The sequence below is a fragment of the Pipistrellus hanaki genome, assembly GCF_964339955.1.
Source record: "Pipistrellus hanaki genome assembly, chromosome: 3".
Lineage (NCBI taxonomy): Eukaryota > Metazoa > Chordata > Mammalia > Chiroptera > Vespertilionidae > Pipistrellus > Pipistrellus hanaki.
In genome coordinates, this window is record NC_140505.1 from 146,742,522 (window position 1) to 146,762,730 (window position 20,209).

Sequence of the window (20,209 nt, forward strand, 5' to 3'; positions counted from 1 at the left end):
TGACAGTAGTCTCATCTATATATATAAAAGGCTAATATGCAAAGTGTCCCCTTGGGAGTTTGACCAGGAGACCAGGAGTTTGATTGCTCGCTATGATGTGAGCTGACCACCAGGGGGTGGCATGGAATGAAGGAAGGCTCCAGCTGTCAGCTGGGAAAGGAAGACCCCTGCTGGCAGCCAGCAGCCAGGGAAGGGAGGCCCTGGTCAGCTCTGATCACCAGCCAGGCCTGGGAACCCTACCCATGCATGAATTTTATGCACCGGGCCTCTAGTAAGATTGTAATGGAGCTAAAAAAAATTCCTTTTACCTTCAAGTCATAGCCATCATAGCATTGTAGGGCAATGCATTACTCACATATTTGGGGTGATGCTGGTGTAAACAAACCCACTGTGCTGCCAGTTGTATAAAAGTATAGCAATACCATAATGTATATGATACTTGATAAGATAAACAACTATGTTACTGGGTTATAATTTACTATATTATACTTTTAATTGTTATTTTAGAATTGTTACTCTTTCTGTCTATTACAAGTTTGCTATAAAGCAATATGCTGTGTTAAACTGTCAGCAGTATCATATATATTGTGAATAGTGAATATCATGTTTCTTGAGTGCATCATTTTAATCTCTCTTGTTTTGTATAGTCACATGCTGTACAGGCTTAAAGCCTAGAAGCAATAGCTATAACACATAGTGTAGGTTTTCACAACAATGCAGTCTCCTAATGATGCAATTGCACTTTTCAGAATGTGTCCCCATTGTTAAGCGGCACTTAACTGTTGGTAATTAGAAAGGCGAAAGCTAGAGAAGTCTGACACATGGCTGTGGTAGTGACAACTGATTTTAATTATGAACCCTTATAGACAAGAAGATACCCCCTTCACACACATACTGGTTAAGAAAATAGGGTTTATGATTTGACAGGTTGCCAAGAAGTGGTTAAATTTTGGCTCTTAAGAAGTTATAAGTTTGAGAACTTGGAAACATTTCATGCTTGAAGTGTTCAAGAGTTTTTACTGTATTTAAAGGGGCATGCAATAATATATTGATTACAAAGTTCTTGATATCCACCAGGGTTCTTTTCTGTTTTAAGAAATAATATTTTATTTTAAGTAGTTTTTGAAAAATGTCATTAACTTTCTTACTATAAGCAAATTACCCTCCTTCAATTTATTTATCTTAGCCTTTCATTTCATATCAAGTGCTTACAGCTTCAGTTTGAGAAAGTAAGGTTAATGAAATAAAAATTGGACAGTTGATTGGGTCTCAAAAGAACTGTTGCCCCAGAAAGAAACTCACTACAGACTGATTCATTTGCCTTTCAGCATAATCATTATTGCTTGTCTCATTTTTGATTCTTATAAGTATATTTCCAGTAGGACATGATCTCACTCATCTAGGGGAAATGGTGAACAACATAGACTGATGAACAAGAACAGACCCAGAGATAAGGAGCCATGGGTCAGAGGGTGGGGTGGGGATAAAAGGGAGAGATCAACCAAAGGACTTGTGTGCATACATATGAGCTTAATCACTGGCCAAGGACAATAGGGGATGGGGATATAAGTGGGGAGGGGTGGAAGATTGGAACAGGGGGTTGAGGACAAATATGTGCTACTTTAATCAATAAAGAAATTTAAAAGAATTGGACAGTTGGCAAAGGTATGTTTTCTCTCATGAGACTAGAAATGAAGAAAGTTTTACTATGGTGACATACCCTTCTTGAAGATGTCAAACAACAGTATTCAATGCAGACAGGTGAGGAATATATTCTTGAAGTAATATTAAATATCAAAAATCAAAATATGACTGACATATCTTGACTACTGATGTATTTTATATACAGATGTTCCTTTATACAGCAAATATAAATCTCACATCATTCTGGTGATTAGACTATTTTTCAATTACAAATTGAGCAAAATTTTATTGTCTGAATTTTTTCAATTAGTTTTTCCTAAAATTTATATTTTTCTTTATTTCTGAACCTCTCTGTTGTGTAGCGCTCTATAAATAATAATTTAAATATACATGTGGAGTGCTACTGTTAGTCCTTACCTTTATCATTTATAAAACATTGTCAAATACATTATTTCATTTAATTGTTACAAGTTGTGCAATAAGTGGTTTAGGGCTATCTAATTATCATCCTTAAAGTGGATTATACAATAGAAGTTGCTAGTTCTGATTTCACCAAAACTTGAATGTGTGACTAATTTTCACAAATCCTCCATTGTTTTCATCTTATAGATTAATCCTCTGGTAAAACCTTTAGTAGAACAAAGAAAATTTGTACATTGTGAACACTCATTACCTGTGTAATAGACTTTCACTTAATAGTCCATTTTTACCAGTTGGGTAAATTAATGTATATTTCTGTATAGCCTAATTTTAAATAACAGAGTTTGTAAAATGATTTATACAGGTAGTTTACAGAATTTTGTTTTTATATTAGAAAAAGAAAGTCAACTATTAAATGTCAAAAGAAATTAAAAGTAATTCTACCCAACTGTGGTAATGTATTTTTGAGAACACGAAAGGATTTTCTTTGAGTAGTTAGATAAATTGTTTTCTTGTGTTAATTTTCACTGATAGCCATTATCCTTTAGGAATACATTCCTGAAAGCTGTAATAAAGAACGACAGTTTCCCTAATATGGAATGATGAGGACTGTCTCCAGGACTGTCTTGAAAGAACTGGTTAAGTGTGGTAGGGAACATGTAGGCGGACTACAGGTGAGCACTTTCTTTGGAGGTCCAGGCTAGGTATCTTGGAACCATCAAGATGGTAGAAAGGATAGGTCCTGGTGAAAAACTTAAAGCATCAACCTCTAATGGTGTGCATTTTAAATCATATTTATTAGATTTTGAACTAAGTTTTATATAATGTGCTGTATTTATTAGTAGGAGAGATAGATGTTCTAGAGATTCCCATGAACAGACAAACCTTGATGTTAAACATAGATACTGAGCTTTAGTCTTTAAGCACTTACCTTTAACACTTGCTTCTCTCTCTCTAGGAGGGGCTATCTGTAGGCAGCCTTTGTGATTGAGGATAGAGCAGCAGCAGGAAGCAAGAAATATTAGAAATCAAGAATCCTGAATTCCCAAATAAGGAAGGTTTCCTGTTCTTACATTTAAATATGGGTTTGTCTGAGCTGGGAATTTACAACGCTTCAGAATACTAGGGTATGTTTTACTGAAATCACTAGGAAGATTTTTTTTTTTCCTATCAAAATTGCCTCCTTAACTGATACAGAGCATTCACAGTAAAATGTAAATAAGCTCTGTTCTTAAGTATACATTACAAAGTAAAGCAGTGATCAAATTCTATTATATTTACTAGCTATATCACAGAGTTGAATGATGATATTGGACTGCTTTGATTATGAAACTAATTAAATTAGGTACTTTAAAAATTATTAAAATGAAAGCCATATTGATTTAAAAGGTGAATAATTAATGAAGAGTATGTTTGTTGTATATAAGGAATCAAGATGGTGAATTATCAAGGGGTATTTAAATTGTTGTTTATAAGTGAAACAAAATTTGGGATAATTTAATCCAAAACTAAAATTATCTTAAGCAGAATGGGCAATTCTGTTAGTTAAAAATATTCTAATACATTAGTTTTAAATGTGAATTTTTAAAACCATGTAACTTAAAAATTAAATTAGTTTAGGATACAAACTCTGGAAACTAAGATTAAAATGCCTTTGAATTTTCTAAATGGGTATGTGCTGGATCTTTGGAAATGCCTTAAAATTAGGACAGTACAAATAATTAAAAAAATCTATTTGTAAAACTTTTCTATTATAGCTATTTGGTCATCACATTATATATATGTAATTTTATGCTTTACTATCTAGTAATGATGGTGTCTTTGAACTTTGTGTTGAAGTAGCTTATATTTTTCTTAACAAAAAAATTGAAGATCTTAATTTTTAAATATCTGTTTTAATTTATTGAAGTATGCTATGAAGATTTAACTCAAAATAACTGAATTTCTTTTTCCTCTTTGAAATGCTTTGCTAATAAGGTCAGAAATGGATATCATCATTTCTCAATAGCAATAGCAAACTTATTTTATCTACCCTAGGTAGCATATTTTCTGAGCTATTTACTTTTGTTAATTTGGAGACCATAACTTGGTTTTAAGAAAATTTTCTGATTGACCGAGCCTGAACCAAAGAAAATCTATTAACTTATTTTCTAGTGTTAACTAGATTGTTTTTAGGAAATGTAAGTATATGCAGATTGTGATAATATTAGGTCTAGTAATAATTAATGTCGTTTTCTAATACTTTTTAAAATCGGATTTATTTAAACAATACAACAAAATTTAATCAACAATATAGTTGCCGTTGTTTTCTACTACTTGTGCCCAACACTCAGGAAGCATTTTAATCCCTCTGTTATAAAATTCTTGTGATTTTGATGCAAAAATATCGGTCAATGCATTTTTGAGGCATTCTTCATTATTACATTTTTTTCCAAGAAGAAAGTTTTGCAAAGAACGAAACAAATGGTAATCGGAAGGGGCAATATCAGGAGAATATGCAGGTTGAGGGAGAACTTCCCATTCCAACTGGCGCAGTTTTTCAGCAGTGATTCTTGCAGTATGCGGTCATGTGTTATCGTGGTGAAGAATTACGCCCTTCCGATTAATCAGCGCGGGTTCCTTTTCTCTTAAAGCTTGGGCTAACCTTTCCAATTGGGCACTATACACTGCACTTGTAATGGTTTGGTTAGATGGTAAAAGTTCATAATGAAGAATTCCTTTAAAATTCCACCAAACACACAACATCACTTTTTTCGCATGCAAGTCAGGTTTTGGCGTGGGCTGCGGAGCCTCATTTTTGTCCAACCATTGAGGCCACCTTTTCAAATTAACATACAGCACCCATTCTTCATCTCCGGTAACCATTTGCTCTAAAAACGGCAAACGGTTTTGACGAGAGAGGAGCGAACTGCAAATTGTGACTCTTTGATTACGGTTGTTGTCGGTCAACTCATGAGGAACCCATTTTCCAAACTTTTGGACTTTGCCAAGTGCACGCAATTGATTGGAAATTGTTTTTTGTGAACAATTTAAGTTGTCGCAAGCTCTTGTTGGGTAATTTGAGGATTTTGCACCAAAAGAGCTTGAAGAGCTTCTTGATCAAAATTGGACACACGGCCTCGACCACTCTTGTCATCTAACGAAAAATTTCCCTTGCGAAATTTCTCAAACCAACGCTGGCATTTTCTGGCGCTAACTGCATCTTGACCAAGAGCACTACAGATGTTTTTTGCAGCCTCACTTGCTTTTCTTCCTAATTGGAACTCGTAAAGCATGCAGTGCCGAATATGCTCTTAATCCGCCATCTTCTTAGCCCTAGTTTTGCAACAAAAACCAAACCAAAAACAAACTTTTTCAAGCAAAACTTGTTAATTGCACTTCACATGTTCTGTAGATACCACGTGTTTGAAGGTTATGTCAATACAAGTCAACGCCAAGCAAGATTTTAAGCGAATGTTTTAAAACGACATTAATTATTACTAGACCCGATAGATAGCAATGTTTTTCCAACTACTACTACTTTTTCTTCTTTTTTCCTTTTTTACATGATAGCAGTGGAACCTTTCAAATGAAATCCATAGATAAATCCATGGCAATTATGCATACAGAAAAAAGAATAAAAACAAAATCTTACTCAGAACCCCATTATTTAGAACGGTTCAAAACGGAATGGCTCAGGTTAAAACTATCAGTTTGAACATTATAAAGGAAAAAGTGCCATTTAGCTGATGTCAGCAGAGGACATTTAATAAAGAAAATGGGATTGTATAAGTTCATAGTTTTTAAAAGATTCAGTGCATCTGATATGGAATACATTTTTTGAACACAGATAGTGGCTTTTTTTTGATCTTTGTGTTACATATTTAAATAGCTATAACAAAATGATAAACTTTAATTTTCATGTCATATACTTTGCAAATTCCATCAAAAGATTATTTAGGACTCATATCTCTCACAAGTACACAGGTGGGCAAAGAAGATTTACAGTTGTTCGTATGGAAAAAGACGTGCACGTATGATTATTACAATAGCTTTGTTAACTCTGTTTAACATACAACTGTAAGCCTGCTTTTCCCACTATGGTATGTATACATCATATTGTGGTTTATTAATCATTAACCATTAATAATTAATGGACCAAGCTATTTTATTGTTAGTCCAATAAAGCTAGTTTTTAGGGACTTTATACAATACTTAATATATTCCAAACAATCAAGTTTATTAATTTCTTTTTACCCCATAAACACCTTAGAAATAAGTTCTATTAGTATTTCCATTTCACTAATAAGGCAACTGAGAAACAGAGAGACTATGTTGCTTATGCAAGGTTATACCCAAGGACAGGCTATGAAAATAGAATATAAATCCAGAGCCTTTACACATTTTAATTTTTTTTATTAAACATTGAAGGGAACATATTCTCATTTATTATTTTATCTTTTTAGGAATGTTTTTCAAAATTTACCGTAAATAGAAATAAAAAAATAAAAACTTTGGTAAAAAAGAAATACTTAAAAGTTTTTACTTAAAATATTCCTTGGCTAATATAACCTAGACTAAGAATTACATACAGTAAATGCTAATGTGGTAAATCACATATTCATGATGTTGAGTTCTTTGAATTAGAATTGGTACTTGTAGTGCATTATTAAAAATAGTGTGGACAGCTGTTGCCATTTGTAGTAAAGCTTCTTAAGTTTAAGCTTTCTGTAGGGAAAGTAATAGCATCCTACACCCATAGTACTTAGAAGTAAGCTGAGCTGACTTCTAGCAGTCTGACCAAATTTAATATATTATAGTAAAGTCACATTTCCTAATTCAGAATGTGGTAAAGCATTTTTTCAAGGCCTACTTACTTAATTTTAACAGAGTAATAAACACAATTTATATTTTGGTTGCTCCCAAAGTGAGTCTCAGGCTTTGTGAAAATATTATATAATCAAGGGCTTCACATAGTTTGGCCTATGTATACTTGCACAAGTGTATCTTGATGTGTGCCAAAATCCAGAGTGGTAAAAAGTCACATTTTTTTCCACTGGGGGATATCAGATAATTTATCAAAATAACATGGTCTTTTAGGCTATCTATGGTCTTTTATTATTTGTTTATTTATTTATTTAAAATATATTTTATTGATTTTTTGCAGAGAGGAAGGGAGAGAGAAATAGAGAGCTAGAAACGTTGATGAGAGAGAAACATTGACCAGCTGCCTCCTGCACACCCCCCACTGGGGATGTGCCCGCAACCAATGTACATGCCCTTGACTGGAATCGAACCTGGGACCCTTCAGTCTGCAGACCGACGCTCTATCACTAAGCCAAACTGGTTTCGGCTCTATGGTCTTTTAGACTATTATTATTAAATTGTTAAAATCCTGTTTTACTTTTTGAAATATTTTTTAAGTTATATATACACACACAAACACACACACACACACACACACACACACACACATATATATATATATATATATATACACACACACACACACATACATACACACACACACACACACGTATTTATTGATTTCAGAGAGGAAGAGAGAGAGAGAGAAATGAGAGCGAGATCAATAATGAGAGAATCATTGACTGGCTTCCTCCTGAATGTCCACTCCTGGGGGTCAAGCCCACAACCCCAGCATGTGCCCTTGACTGGAATCGAACCTGTGACTCTTCAGTCTGCAGGTCAATGCTCTATCCACTTAGCCAGACTGGCTAGGGCATTTTTTAGGTTATTAATAAATCATAGGTATTAATAATATCACCTTTTAGTATTTTCTTAACAGGCTACAGAGTCTTTACCCTTCTATTCTAGTAAACAACTCCATCTTAAATAGTTTAGATAATAAAAATCCATTCCTATACATATATATTTAATATTATCAAAGAAACTCTTAATTATAGCTGATGCACATTAATTTTTAAGGTATAGGAAATATATTTACATCAAAACAAAGTTCACTTAGAATCACAGAGTCATTACAGGACATTTTTTCTTAATCTATAAAAATTGCCTGCAATTCCACTTGAAAAGAAAAGCAACCTAATAAAAAAGCTGAAGCAAAAGGCGTGAATAGTTTTTATCTTAAAAATATGAAAATGTGCTCAACCTAACTCATAAAAAGGAAACATAAAATTAAAAATATTGTGGCATACTATGCTGTTAAGAATGAGGCAGTTTTGAAATAGTAATATGAACTAAAGTATATAATTAAGAAAAATAAAATTCAATCAGCATATGAATTAATTAGACATATTTTATATTAACAAGATACATATGTATGTATATGCATTGGTTTATCTCCAAAAGGGTATACATATAAGAAACTACTTCTGGAGAGGGCATCTAGGTGGCTGGGGGCGGAATAGAGGAATCCTTCATTTTCTTCATATCTTTAAAAAAAAAAAAGGTTTTATTGCTGGTTTAACTTCCTATTCAAAATAATTCATTTTTAGAGGCAATATTGTCATAGAATATTAAAATCTGTAAAGGACCTGTGTCTACCCTTCCTTTTACAGCTGATTTTGAGTTGCTCAAGAGCTTTTGATCATAGAGCTGTTGACTTCAGCCCAGTAGTTCTTAACTGGACAAGCAGGTCTTCCTAGGTATACAGAGATCTTATTTCTCTTCATCGTATTCCACTTACCTAGTATACAGTAGATGCTCAATAAATATTTAGATGAATTCAACAAATTTAAGTTATTTATTACTCTGGCACAAAGTATTTTATCCTCACCTGTGAAAGAAGAAAAAATATTTTTCTGTTTCCTGTCCAAATGTATTTGTTATATATTAATTTTTATTCTAAAGAAACATTTTTAAAGTTATAAATTGTTATTCATTTTTCAGACACAGGCTTCATGTCCCATTGACCGAAAACGATTTCAAGCAGTGTTTAAAATCAGTGCATTGGAAGGTTGTGTTAAGGTAAGGCTTAGATTTTATTTTGCAACATGAACAGTATAAATACATACTTAATTCAATTTTGTTTTAAAAGAGTTCCAGTTTGAATAAATTTGTGACTTGTTCAACTTTAACTTTAATTTGTGATTAACATTCCCCCTTAGCATGACAAACCCAGACTTTTCTACAAGGATTCAGAAAGTCTTTTTTTTCTTTGCCCACTAAAGAGGATATATTAATGGTAGTCATGTTATATTTTTCTACAAAATATATTAGATTTCTAAAAGGAGTTTACATTATGTCATATTTACAGAAAATTTAAATTTTAAAAATATTTTTAGTGTGAGGACATTTATTTCAAAAAACATTTACTGGTTAATTGGATAGAGAGAGAATCATCAATCAGCTGCCTCTTGCACACCCCCTACTGGGGATGTGCCTGCAGCCAAGGTACATTCCCTTGACCAGAATCGAACTTGGGTCCCTTGAGCCCGCAGGCCGATGTTCTATCCACTGAGCCAAACTGTTTCGGCTATAGTGCTTAATCTTAATCACATCTCTGTGATGCACACACCTGTGATAGCTTGGTTGCTCTCTGTGTGAATAGGAAGGGAATGGAAGCAACATACAACTATTTCAGCACTAGATGTTGTCATTATAGGTATTTATATTTTGTTTTGACACACACACACACAATCAACGGTATTGATGTTAATTATTATAAACCATGATTATGACTTGTGTTCACATTTTTGGCTTACAAATAAAAGAAATAGGAACATGTTCCTGAGTTAATGAGTAAAAGGTGAAAAGAGAAATGGGCAGTAAGTAGTTAAATAAAAAATGTATAAGGAGATTTTTAAACATATATATATTATAATTGGATGTTGCCTTTGTTCCAAGAATGTCTCTTATAGCAAAAGAAAGTCTTTATTCATGTGTTGTTTTATGTCTCATGTCTTTTAATCTGGAACATTTCTCAGCCTTTTTTTTTTTTTATGACTGTTTTTAAGAGAAAATTATTTTATTTATTTAATGTTATTGACTTTATTGGGGTGACATTGGTTAATAAGATTATATATGTTTCAAGTGTGCAATTCTATAACACATCATCTGCATATTGTATTGTGTGTTCACCACCCAAAATCAAGTCTTCTTTTGTCATCATTTACACTCCCTTTATTTTCTTCTAGTACCTTCTTCACCACCCTTCCCGTTGGTAATCACCATATTGACGTCTCTGTCTATAATTTTTTTCCTCCTTAATTCTTTCACCTATTTCACCGAATTCCCTTATAAAAGTTTGTTCTCATCGCTTCTCGGCCTTTTGGCTAAGATCAAGTGTAGTAAAAGTTTGTTCTCTATAAATCTGTTTCTATTTTGTTTATTTTGTCCACTTGATTCCACATATAAGTGAAATCATAACGGTATTTGTCTTTAAGAAGGAGATTTCTTGAGATATCTCTAACAAGTCACAAAGGATATACAGCTAAAAATGGGAGTATTCAATATATACATATATGATGCCATTGATGTGAAGAGTACTGTTCCCAGGTAGCATTATAAGTCTGTGATAGCTTGGTTGTTCTCTGTGTGAATAGGAAGGGAATAGAAGCAACATATAACTATTTAAGCACTACATGTTGTCATTATAGGTATTTATATTTTATTTTGTTTTGACACACACACACACACACACACACACACATATATATTTTAATATCTTTTATTGATTTTTAGAGAGAGAGAGGGAGAAACATCGACATGAGAGCAAGACATCTATTGGCTGCCTCTTTTGTGCCCCCTATTGTGGATCAAGTAGTGTGCCCTGATCAGGAATCTTAACCTGTGACCTTTGGTGCATCTGTCGACACTCAACCACTAAGAAACACCAGCCAGTCTGTTGTATTTTTTTTTTAAATATATTTTATTGATTTTTTTACAGAGAGGAAAGGAGAGAGATAGAGAGCTAGAAACGTCGATGAAAGAGAATCATCAACCAGCTGCCTCCTGCACACCCCCTTACCGGGTATGCTCACAACCAATGCACATGCCCTTGACTGGAATCGAACCTGGGACCCTTCAGTCCGCAGACCGACGCTCTACCACTGAGCCAAACCAGTTTCGGCAGTCTGTTGTATTTTTAACAAATGAATCTCAATATACAAATAAGACTGCCATTCAAATAAAAATATACATGAAAAATGATTTTGATTGTAATTAAGTCTGCACATCTATTCAAATTAGTATATATATTTTGGAGAAAAGATACAATTGTGTAATGTTATAAAAATTAGAGCATGACTTCTCTGTAAGATGTTCCAGAATATATGTTATTTTGCTGATGGTTCCTTAGCACGAGCTAGTTTCCAAATATATTTTCTTACAAAATTTTGTTCTTTTGCTTCATGTGAAATTTTATTCTTGGAATAAGAATTTGTTTTATTTAATGAGGCTTAAAAGTTTAGTGTACTGTTTATCGAATTTTGTCAAACTTAAACAAGTATTTATTATATGTGATATTATCCTTGTACTCTGAATATTTTCCTTTGCTTCTTTTAAATCTTATCCTTTTCCCTTTACAGCTGAACTTGAATGAGACATCTATATTTACTATAAACAGTACACTAAACTTTTAAGCCTCATTAAATAAAACAAATTCTTACTCCATTTTTTTCAATTTCCCAGTTCCATTGACAATTCACTTGTCATTTTGTGTTTCTAAAACTGTCCTCACTAAGGGCCAGAATAATCTCTGACTGGCCAGTCCCATCCTTTCTGCATGTAATGCTATTGAGTATTTTTATTTCCTTTGGCTTCTAGGTTTACTTCTCTTATGGTTATATATGTAAGAATGTGTATGTATATGTATGTATTTTTCTTTTACCACCTTTTATAACCTTCTTTGCCATCTCCCTGCCCTTCTTACTTTTCCTTAAATCATTGGGTCTTCCTTTCAATTCTCTAGGTATACTTTCCCCTTAAGTCTTCTCAACTGCTTCAGTAGCTGTTAGTACTATCTTTATTTATATAGCTCTTAAAATGCTGTCACTAGCCTAGATATTTTTTCTTAGAACCAGGCTTGTATTTTCAACCATTTGTTGGATATCTTCATCTATAATACAAAAGGAATGAACATTAACAAATCCAAAAAGTATCAGGGAATTTTCCTTCTTTTATTTCTTCTCATCCATTTTTACCTATTCCTTCTGCTCAATGTCTTCTTAAATTTGTTTCTTCATGTCTCTGCTATTAACTCTTAGTAGACTCTCATGCTGCCATCCAGACTGGTTCTGCCAATAGAAATATACAAGTCAATCTGTAATTTAAAAGTTTTATTTATTTATTTATTTTTTTTTAATATATTTTATTGATTTTTTACAGAGAGGAAGGGAGAGAGATAGAGAGCTAGAAACGTCGATGAGAGAGAAACATCGACCAGCTGCCTCTTGCACACCCCCCACTGGGGATGCGCCCGCAACCAAGGTACATGCCCTTGACCGGAATCAAACCCGGGACCTTTCAGTCCGCAGGCCGACGCTCTACCACTGAGCCAAACCGGTTTCGGCTGTAATTTAAAAGTTTTAATAGTGATATGAAAAATGTAAAAAAAAAAAAAAAACCCAAGATTTTATAACATGTATTCAACATATCTATTTCAATATGTAATATTTTAAAAGAATTGTTATTGAGAGATTTTCTGTTTTTGTTGTTGTCCTAAGTCTTTGAACTCCTGTGTATATTGTACACGTAGAGTGCATCTCAATTCAGACCAGCCACATTTTAAGTGCTCAGTAGCCTTATGTGGCTAGTGACTGTTTTCTCAGCATAAATCTAGACTAGGGGTGTCGAACTCAATCAGAGAAGGGGCCAAAATCTAAAATTCAGCCTAAATCGCGGGTCGAATGGTTTACTGAACAGTCATAAACTGACAATGTCATAAACTGACAGTGGAGTGCAGTGATGACAGCGCGGTGCGGGCCACATTGCAAGGCCTGGCGGGCTGGATTTGGCCCGCGGGCCTTGTGTTTGACACATGTGATCTAGACTATGCATTGTAGGAGCTTCTGGCTTTTTGGCTTTTATAGTTTCTCCTTAACTGCTTCATTCTTCACATTACTGCCAAAGTTAATATATATATATATATATGTGTGTGTGTGTGTGTGTGTGTGTGTGTGTACACACATACATATTTGATCATCTCATTTACTTGCTTTAAAAACCTCACTTATTCTCTGATTCCTATAGAATTGTTTTATTATTCAAAGCCCTTTATAATATGGTCCTAATACTTTATATCACCTTCCCCATCTGCATTGGCTTCTGGATTCTTTCCTTAATTTAGAGTAATCTTTTTCCTTAGACAAATTTTACTCATTCTCTAAGACCAATTCATAAACCGTGTATTCATTAAAGTCTTTTCTAGAGTTAATTTTCTTTTTAAAAAAATATATTTTATTGATTTTTCACAGAGAGGAAGAGAGAGAAAGAGGGACAGAGAGCTAGAAACATCGATGAGAGAGAAACATCGACCAGCTGCCTCCTGCATACCCCCTACTGGGGATGTGCCCGCAACCAATGTACATGCCCTAGACCGGAATCGAACCTGGGATCCTTCAGTCCGCAGACCGACGCTCTATCCACTGAGCCAAACCGGTTTGGGCTAGAGTTAATTTTCAATCATTGTATATGCTGATCTGTGCTTATACGTATCTCTATGATGAGCACTTAATCTGTTCATATGCCTATCTCCCCTAATTTGTTTCCCCAGAGCTTAGCATGTATATTAAGTTTATAATTTAGCATGCTCGAATGAATAAGCATATGTATTTGGGCTAGAGTTTCATAAAGACAATTTTAATTTTTCAAGGGAGAACTGATAGGTTATGATTTGTGATACTAGATTATCACTCTAAATAAGTGATTTTGCTTTTCTCATAGGTTCAAGTAAAAAGACAGTTGAGAGACGCAAAAGACAACATAAACGAAAGCTCTTTTAAGAAACAGCTCTCCTGTCATGAAAATTCTAAAAGCTGTATGAGGTTAGTAATGAACTTTAGACGTGGAATCTAATGTGTAGAATCAGAAGGTAGCTAGTAATAAAATTGAATACATTTTTAAATGATGTGACATTTAAATATATTTAACTACTTCTTTTAAAGCATGTACTGGATAATTTAAGGAAGGACCAGCTGAAATCTGAGAATATAATCAGAACTCTATCTTTTTTTCATTTATTTTTAAAAAAAATATTTTTCAGGGAGGAAGAAAGAGAGAAAGAAAGAGAAATAGAAACATCAATGATGAGAGAGAATCATTGATTGGCTGCTTCCTATAAGAGATCCAAGCTTGCAACCCGGGGCATGTGCCCTGACGAAGAATTGAATTGTGACCTCCTGGTTCATAGGTTGATGCTCAGCCAATGAGCTACACCAGCCAGATTCAGCTATATGTCTGAGGAATTGGGTTTCTTAGTTTTTTTGTTTGTTTTGTTTTCTAATCTGGATTCAGATTGATATTTTTATAAAATAAAAATGTTACAGTAGTGTAAAATTTTCTGAATGCTTATCATATTTGTACATATCACAACCAATAATGGATAAGTACTGGTGCACAGACCACATTTCAATAGCACTGCTCTAGTGTTTAGGTATAAAAAGTAGAAAGTAACTTATGGTATAGCTCACCATACTTCATGAGACAGTTATAATTCAAACTACTTATTATTTTTCTCATTGTGCTTCTTTGTATTTTTGCCACTTACTATATATATATGTTTGTTTTTTTAAAAAAATTAACATGTTTGTATTTGTTTCTTTAATTGCTGTTGGTAAACATAATTGCCTAGAAATATAGTGCTTAGTATTCTAGTTTAATAGTTTTTAAAATATTTTTTTCATCTAAATTGTGTTAGTAATATATTGGAAATTAACTTATTCTTAATACTTAAAATAACTTCTGGTACATTTAAAATTTAAGCCCATTTTGATCTGAAATATATTTTGAGCTATCTAAAAGTTAAATTCTTAAGTCAATGTACTGTAAGATTCATAATTAAATTTGTAATTCATTATCACATTTCATCAGAATGCTAATTTCTTAAGAGAGTACATTTATTTTGTTACCAAAATAATTGATAGTAGTCCCTGAGATTTATTAAACCATGCAACTAATTTACTATAGTTCTCTAGGTCTTAACTTTTGGGAAGTTACAGACTTCTTTGAGAATTTGAAGAAAACTGCAGACATCTTCTAGAAAAACATGTCATAGAACCTACTTACAAAGTTTGTATATGATTTTAAGGGATTAATGAAACATCCACTGCAAGAACCTACCGATAAACCCACATTAGCTGCATTAGAGTAGCTTTAATTTACATTTTCTTTTAACTTTATCAGAGTCAGTTTTGATTTATGTACATAGTTTACATAGTAGATAGCAGCACACTTTTCCCAGGTATAATGAAGAAATACCTTTGCTACCTTCATTCATAATATAGCTCCTATCACTGGCTGTGACAATGTCATGGATATACATTTTTGTGCTTTCTCTGAATTACCCTAATTCCCTTGGCTGTTGCTGAGAGAGCGGTGGTCAGCACTATATGACCTATATCAGGGTCCTACAGTGCGGCTAATTTAGCTGAGGTAGTCCTCATGCTTAACTACTTTTTCTCATGGATATATGGTGGGGGAGATGGTATATGGAAATAATATATAAAATAATAATTTGCTTTTGCCCATCAAGTCAGACCCTTAATTTATCCCAAAGTGGAAAGTCTCTCAGCTATTGGATATTAACAGTATATTTTTTAGAGCCTTTTGGAAATTATTTAGCATTCCTCCCATTCAGTCTTATGTTTACTACCAATTCCTAGTCTCTTCACATTTCAGCAGTATCCAGTGTTGTTTCTCCTTTCTAAAGCAGTAAAACCCTGAAAGACACCCTTTCTTTCTGATTATTTCTGCCAATTCTAGGGGAAGGTATCGCAGTGATATTTTGTTTCTTGGTAGTAAATCTTGTCAGTCACTGGGATGGGGAGGGGCAACTAGTTATACTTTCTTTGCTAGAATATAAAACTCTGTGCCTAATAAAATTCATTTTGGTGGGCAGGAAATTGAAAATAAATGAGCAAAATAACAGTTTTATCTTAATTATTTCACCTTTTTTAATGTTTACAGAAAAAACATAGGAGATCTATTAAGTGCAAAGCTTTATGACTTGAAGATACACAGTAAGTGGCTTTTTCTACCTTTTTTTGTTTCTTACTTTAGTGGTTGTGCCAGAGTTGTTCTTAGTAACATTTTGGTTTGGAAAACAATCATCACAGAACTCTGCTGAGCTCTGTGCGTTCTGTTAAATCCTATATAAACTGCTTTCATGGAGTTATTTATGCTGTTCCCTACCCACTTTGTGTGTTTTTTTAACGCTCATCTTGGAGGAAGGGATCAGGAGAAAGGGGGGAAGAGGAAAAGAAGAAGGATATTTTCAATTACTTGGTGGTTAGCAACCTACATTATAGTCTTACTCCACTTATCCTATATAATAAAAGCATAATATGCTAAGTGTCTAACCCTTCATTTGACTGTTCGTTCAGCCATTCCACCAGTCACTATGACATGCCCTGACCACCGGGGCAGACGCTACAACCAGTAGGTTAGCTTGCTGGGGTCTGGCGATCAGGACTGGACAAGACGGGCTGGACATGCCCTAGAGCCCTCCCAAGGTCCTTCCCCGGCAGCCAGCCTCCATCACCCTGTCAAGATTGGGCAAGAGGGCCCGATTGGCCCCAATCACCTGCCAGGCCGAGGGACCCCATCTGTGCACGAATTCGTGCACCAGGCCTCCAGTAAGAGCAGAAGAATTTAGGGGAGATGGGATAAAGTACGGTAAGCTGTAGCAAGGGAAGCTTGTGACAGTGAAGTTATTTCACAGTTCCCAGAGGAAGTGGTGGTTTGGTCTCCAGCCACATTTCTAATTTGAAACTTTGGAGATAAAGCACCTCTTACATATTTATCTACATGAACAGTTAAATATCCCTATCTTTCAGTCTCACCTAGTACATAGTTCTCCAGTACAGGAAAGGTCTGAGAAAAATGACACCATAGTGTCTTGTAATTCCTCCTTGGAGCAACTTACTTTTAACTGTTTGTAAGCAAGGAGGTGAACATTTAATTTCCAGGCTAGATTACAATTTTTCTTTATAGATATAAAGAATTAATGAATTTATTATTCTTAAAAGTTATCAACTTCATTGTTTTACATTATGAATACAAAGTTTGGTGGTGGTTATTGTGTTTATGATTTGAATTAACATGGTCTCTCATGTCTATAGATCTCATTTATAGGTTAATAAGTGTTCTGCCTTTGATAAGTTGTTATTAAGTGAAATTGTATTGAAAGGATTTACTAATTAGATGAGCATTTTTCTTTTGTTAGCAAACCTTAGATATCAAACTTCTTTATTTTTCGGTATCATTGCCATAGGTAAACATCCTTTTTTAATGTTTGACTTTGGTAACTCTAGGATCTGATATAAAATTTACTGGTGAGAAAGATTAAATGATGTGATAGATTTTCTCTAGATAATTTGGCCTGCTCTTACTATGTTGACCTTAGTTTTAAGTCTACTATAATTTTCTTTTAAGTATGTATCTCTTGCCTGGACTTATTTTTAGAGAGAGAAGACATAGGCAGATCTAACCTCAAGTGCTTCACTGTAGTGAAGACCATTTGTAAGACTCTATGACTTATTTGGATTTGAGAATTTGTTTTAATAATCAGAATATGAAATATTTAGAAAGTTTTTAGTGAATATTCCAAGCTAATTTAATACTGAATAGCTAATTTTAAATTATAGTTCTTAAAAAAAAAGTTTATGCCGGAAAGTTAACATTGTCCAAGGCCTGTAACCTAATGTTGTGTCTGCTTAAGTGAATATGTCTGAAGACATTGTGTGATTTAGGATAGGCAGAAATACTCATTTTACTTTTATATGTAAGTGATCAAGGTAATTATGTGGAAATGTTTTAATTGAACGAGTTTGGATTCATTTGTGGAGTACTGGGTACTGATTATCCATTTCATTTTTCTATGATGTCACCTTTTACTTGGAAAGTTTAATACATCTGACTTCGCCAATTTCCCCCCCCTGCATTGAAATACATTATATACTTAATGAAATAGTTTGTATTTCATTAAGTATATAATGTTTAATGAAATTACTCAGATTTAAATAAATGTAACAACTAATGGGTCTATTTTGGAGGATGCTAAGAAGTTAACTCTGTTAAACTGGTACATTTATAACAGAAAAGATTCAGACATCTATCTTGCCTTTCCTAAGTAAACTACACATCAGAATAATTGAACAGGTAGCAAAGGAAAGTTAAATATTTTTAGAAGTATTTCAACAAATGAAGATGAAAGTATAGAATTTGAATATTAGCATTTTGTACATTAATGCATCTAGGAAGTGATCAGCAATAGCTTTTAGCATCACAAAAGGAAAGACACAATACTCCTTGCCCCAGGCATTTGGCTGAGTGGATAGAGGAGCAGTCTGTGGACTGAAGGGTCCTGGGTTCGATTCCAATTAAGGGCATGTATCTCAGTTGCAGGCTTGATCCCCAGCCCGGGTGAGGGCATGTATGGGAGGCAACCAATCTGTGTATCTCACATAGATTTTTCTCTTTCTCTCTGTCTCTCCCCCTCCCTTTCACTCTCTAAAAATAATTAATGGAAAAATATTCTCGGTGAGGAGTAACAAAAATTTATTTTTTAAGTATTTCTTTATGGAAGTAAATAACAGCAAATATACATTAGTGTGACCAAAAAAAACCCCCTGAAAGCCAAAACAAACCTGCATCTTATTAAGAAATCCAACTACTAATTTACAAGATGTACAGAGTTGAGATGTATGTTAAGTGACAAGGGGATGCAATCAGCAAAATTTAGACTACAGACAAATGACCTGGTTTCTTTAGTCAAAAAATTCCAAGGAGTTTAATAAAGGATGGAGCAGAACCTGTAGATTAAGAGACAAACATTCAGCCGAAACCGGTTTGGCTCAGTGGTGGAGCGTCAGTCTGCGGACTTAAAGGTCCCGGGTTCGATTCCGGTCAGGGGCATGTACCTTGGTTGCGGGCACGTCCCCGGTAGGTTTCTCTCTCATTGACGTTTCTATCTCTCTCCCTTCCTCTCTGTAAAAAAATCAATAAAATGAGAGAGAGAGAGAGAGAGAGAGAGAGAGAGAGAGAGAGAGAGAGAGAGAGGGAGAAAGAGAAACATTCAGCCAGTCAGAGTGTGTGGATCTTATTTGGATTTGTATCCTAATGTTATAAAAAGTAAAACTTTATGGACAATTGGAGAAAATAGAACATTGGTTATTTGATATTAAGGAATTATTAAAGTTAAAAGTTGTTTTTATTATACTTGCATTAATGGTATTAAGGATTTTCTCCCTCAAAGAGCACTTATCTTTAAGACTTGTACACTGAAACATTTATACATTAAGTTATTTGATGTCCAGAATTTGTTTCAAATTCTTGCCTTGTACTTTTGGCTTTGTTTGGATGTACTTTTGAGTTCAAAAATAATTTCTAATATAAAATTATCACTTTGATAGCATAGTGTCCGCTCCCTATTTTATAGACCAACTAACCTTGATTATTTTGGCTTATCTTTCAGAAATGTGATCAATCAGTCTTTTTTTTTTTAGGCTAACGTTTATAAAGTTCATAAGCCATAAAATTTTAACCTTTAATTTTTACATTTCTTACAAGATTTCTTATATATTATTAACAAATGACCTTATTAGAAGACTAAGAGAACCTGTAAATGTTACTTATAATGGTCTCAAAGTTGAGGGCAAATGAACTAATAAGCAAGAAATAAAAGACAAAATTAAGGTAAAGTTAGTAGGAAGATCATCTTTATTTATTCAAGTTACACTGAATAGGAATCATGGTGTATTAAGCATAATTTAAATTTCTTTTTATAAAAGAACATCTTGAGAAAATCTCTCTTTATCTAGGATCACTTGGCTAGATTTTAGAAGAACTCAGTTTTAGCTTTTAAAAAAAATATATTTATTGATTTCAGAGAAGAAGGAAAAAGGAGAGATAGACAGAAACATCAATGATTAGAAAGGATCATTGATCAACTGCTTCCTGGGCGCCCCCTACTGGGAATCAATCCTGCAACCTGGACATGTGCCCTTGACCAGAATCGAATCTGGTC

The 20,209-nt window shown here is 33.8% G+C and overlaps 1 protein-coding gene across 3 annotated transcripts in view; it reads left to right on the forward strand.

Moving 5' to 3' along the window:
* The window catches only part of SCAF11 (SR-related CTD associated factor 11), an 82,961-nt gene that overhangs the window by 40,956 nt on the left and 21,796 nt on the right, over positions 1-20,209 (forward strand). For 2 of the 3 annotated variants that reach the window (XM_084876631.1, XM_084876632.1), the window contains exons 4-6: positions 8,914-8,991; positions 13,909-14,009; positions 16,150-16,202. In XM_084876631.1, the coding sequence (XP_084732757.1) occupies positions 8,914-8,991; positions 13,909-14,009; positions 16,150-16,202 (232 nt within the window). Of the gene's footprint in view, positions 1-3,053; positions 3,192-8,913; positions 8,992-13,908; positions 14,010-16,149; positions 16,203-20,209 lie in introns of those variants that run through there. The other variant, XM_084876633.1, reaches the window with a different exon arrangement.